Source organism: Mus musculus, chromosome 9 (genome assembly GCF_000001635.26).
Source record: "Mus musculus strain C57BL/6J chromosome 9, GRCm38.p6 C57BL/6J".
NCBI classification, from domain to species: Eukaryota; Metazoa; Chordata; class Mammalia; order Rodentia; family Muridae; genus Mus; species Mus musculus.
The window spans coordinates 19,805,631-19,809,482 of record NC_000075.6 but is presented as its reverse complement, the minus strand read 5'-3'; the positions used below and the strand labels follow the sequence as shown (position 1 = coordinate 19,809,482).

The window sequence follows — 3,852 nt, the reverse complement described above, 5'->3', positions numbered from 1 at the left end:
ATGTGCAGTGCCAATTTATAATGTTATATATTCCGACATCAGGACATAGTGAAACTACATGTAAGTTGGATAAGTGCATCAAGATAGACCTGGATTTATCATATGTATAAGTTAATTTTTGATCACTTATGGTCAGAAATATTTAGAACTGCTTCATTTTAAATGCCACCACAATTAGTTATGTGACTCAGTTAAAAAAATCAATATATAAAGGGATCATGAAGGTAGTTAAATTATGTTATCTTACAGACAATTTTCCAGAGGGCTTTCTTGATGTCCCTGTTCCTCAGGCTGTAAATGAAGGGGTTCATCATGGGAACCACCATTGTATACATTACCGAAGCCACCATACTTTCCTTGGAAGAACTAGAAACTGTTGAACTGAGGTAGACTCCTATACCTGTTCCATAAAATAGGCAAACAACTGACAGGTGAGATCCACAGGTAGAGAAGGCTTTATATTTCCCTAACAGTGATGGAACTCTAAAAATAGAAGAAGTAATTTTATAGTAGGAGTAAAATATTCCTGAGGCAGGGAGGAAACCAGTAATGATGCTTAAAAGAAACATGACTATGTCATTGATAGTAGTGTTAGAACAAGCAAGTTTTACAAGTTCTGGAACATCACAGAAGAAATGAGGGATTTTTATATTAGTACAAAATGTTAGTTGTGACACCATAAAGCAGTGCACCTGTGAATCAATGAGACTGATACAAAATGACATTACAACCAAATATCTACACCGACAAGGATTCAGAATGACTTGGTAGTGTAGAGGGTGACAAATGGCCACCCATCTGTCATACGCCATCACTGCCAGTAGAATACTGTCCATACACCCAAAAAGAATAAAGAAAGATACCTGAGTTAGGCATTCAGCATAAGTTATGGATCTGTTGTGGGCATGCAAGTTTATCAGCATCTTGGGGATGGTGGTGCTGCTGAAGCCCATGTCAGCCAATGAAAGGTTGTAGAGGAAGAAGTACATTGGGCTGTGGAGGTGGGAATCACAGCTGATGGCCAAGATGATGAGAACATTTCCAAGCACAGTGAGCAGATATATGAGCAGGAATAGTGCAAATAAGATGAACTGCAGTTCAGGGTCCTCTGAGAGTCCAAGGAGAATGAATTCCAAGGTTCCTGTTGAATTATATGGTTCCATAAGGCTAGGATCTTTTGAAAAGAAAAAAAAGAGATCATTGTAGAGAACTAAGCAGTATAGATGTAAGTGTCTACATGCCTATATGTTTGTAAACCAGCTATTCATAAGACATCATTCATACATGAGAACTGTTCATGTTTAGAAATTACCTATTTACTCAGGAAAAGGTTCTGGGGCTAAGAGCTTTGTTTTCTGTTTGGTAAATACTTGAAACATTGAAAGGGGAAATTCGTGATTTGAATAGAAATAAGTGGTACAGCCCTTGTCAGTTATATGCAATAATCTAAATTTGTTCCCATTAGAAAACATGGTAGAGAAAGGTAGGGGAAGTAGTAAAATAAAAAAGGAGAAATTAAGGACGAAAGAAAGGAAGGAAGGAAGGGAGGAAGGAAGGAGGAAGGAAGGAAGGAAGGAAGGAAGGAAGGAAGGAAGGAAGGAAGAAAGGAAGGAAGAAAGAAGTAAGGAAGAAATAAAGAAATAAAGAAATAAAGAAAGAAAGAAAGAAAGGAAGGAAGGAAGGAAGGAAGGAAGGAAGGAAGGAAGGAAGGAAGAGAAGGGAAGAGAGAGGAAGGGAAGAGAATGAAGAAGAGAAGAGAAGGGAAGAGACGAGAGGAGAGGAGGAGAGGAGAGGAGAGGAGAGGAGAGGAGAGGAGAGGAGAGGAGAGGAGAGGAGAGGAGAGGAGAAGAGAAGAGAAGAGAAGAGAAGAGAAGAGAAGAGAAGAGAAGAGAAGAGAAGAGAAGAGAAGAGAAGAGAAGACAAGACAAGACAAGACAAGACAAGACAAGACAAGTCAAGGCATAAAGGAGAAGAGAAGTCTTGTGAGCAGTATATTAATCAAGATATGCCCTGGTAGATATTAAGAGATTCTAACCCCCCTCAATTTCTCTTGTAATATATTATCACTTTCTCCCCAATACATTTGTATTTCAGCTATTCACAAAGACACCATCATCAAAGCCAGGGCTGTATAGATTGAACATGTAGATTACAAAACTCTGACCTCCATACACAATTTTTAATAAAGCTTCTCTTGTATACTGTGATAATAATCCCAAAATAGACAAAATGCAAATTTAGTTACATTTCTCAGGTGTGGCAGATTCTTACAACCATTTCTACAATGGCTTCTGAGACAATAATATATGTTAATAGGCAAAATCATAAAAGAAAAGAAAAATATTTCAAATAATTACTCAAAAAATCACTCTAACAAAAATTTACATACAAAGAAGAACATGCCGTTTCCCTATATTGCCTTCAGAAAATATCATTCTAATGAAAGAGATCTATGAAGAAGTTATATATATTTAATCTTTGAAAAGTGCGTAAGATTATTTCCTTGGATTTATATTTTGAGTAGACAAGCTAAAATCAGGCGTGGAGAGTTGGATCAGCAGCTAAAATCCACTTCCTTCTCTTAAAGGGGACTGAAGTTTTGTTCCCACCACTCACATTAAATAGTTTACAACAGCCTGTAACTCCAACAACATGGGAGCCTACATCCTCTTTTGGCATATGTTTTAAGATTATAATTAGAAATTTCAAAGTAAATTCAGACATTTCTAGTGTGGTGATGAAAGTATATGTCCACGCATGTGAAAAATTTGAGTTGGTAAGAGGTCAACTTTTGTTACTGTCCATCTTATATTTTAAGGCATATATTGATCCTGATCTTACTGATCCTAGATCTTACATGGATTACATTGGCTGATAGTGAAATCCTACTCACACATTGTGAAGGTTACAGAAACACCCAACCATGCCCTTGTATGGATGCTGGTAATTAAACTCAGATCCTCATTGTGTACAACAAATATCTCACCCAGTGAGTCATCTATTCACATCCCTCTAACAGATTCCTATTTCCTCAGTATAGAACCTCAAACTGTGATTTTATTTTTTCTCTTACATTGAAGTTTGTGTGTGTATGTTGGAGAAGGTGTCAAGAATAAATGCGGCAGTAAACAGTGGAGGTAAATTAACAAATGAGGACAAGCTACAGATTTGGTTTCTGTTATTTGATTTTAACATCCTGATTGCCAGCTCCTAATTCAACCTATCTGAGGGCCATTCTTATTGTAGCTAAAAGGACAAAGGCACATACAGCTCTACTACATGTTATATTAGTGACACAGAGTAGAAAATAAAATGTCTAAGAGTTTTCCAGAGATTAGGGCGAAGAGAAATTTAAGGTTCAATTGGTAGAATAGATGGCTCTTGGTTATGCAGGGGATGCAATCTGACCAACAGTATTCAAACTGCTATGACACTGTTAGAATGCAAGGCATTTTAAAAATTTCAAAAAGAATAATAAACCATACAAACATTTGTACAAATAGCAATGTAAGAAGGTGAACAGGAAATATTTAGGAACATATATGTATATATATGCAACAATCATTAATGAAAAAAGTGCTCTTTAATTTGAAGGAGAATTAAGAGGGCTTTTGTGAGGGTTTGGAGGGAAGGAAAATAAGGGAGAAATATTGGAATAAATTTAAATCTCAAGAATTAAAAATATCACTATAAGTTATATAGAATATAATTCTTATCTCAAATTAACATGATGATAATGCATAAATATATTTTATAGGGAAATAGTTTGACATATATAAAGCTACAAGTTCAATGAAATACATGATTTGATATTTGGAAGCTCTGGGTAAAGTTTCTCTATTCACTCATTTT

At 35.9% G+C, this 3,852-nt stretch overlaps 1 protein-coding gene across 1 annotated transcript; it reads right to left on the bottom strand.

The window, feature by feature from the left end:
• Positions 1-233: 233 nt before the first annotated feature.
• Olfr859 (olfactory receptor 859) lies at positions 234-1,163 on the bottom strand. Its single transcript, NM_146526.2, has one exon. The coding sequence runs from the start codon at positions 1,161-1,163 to the stop codon at positions 234-236; it is 930 nt and encodes a 309-aa protein (NP_666737.2).
• Between the last annotated feature and the right edge of the window lie 2,689 nt (positions 1,164-3,852).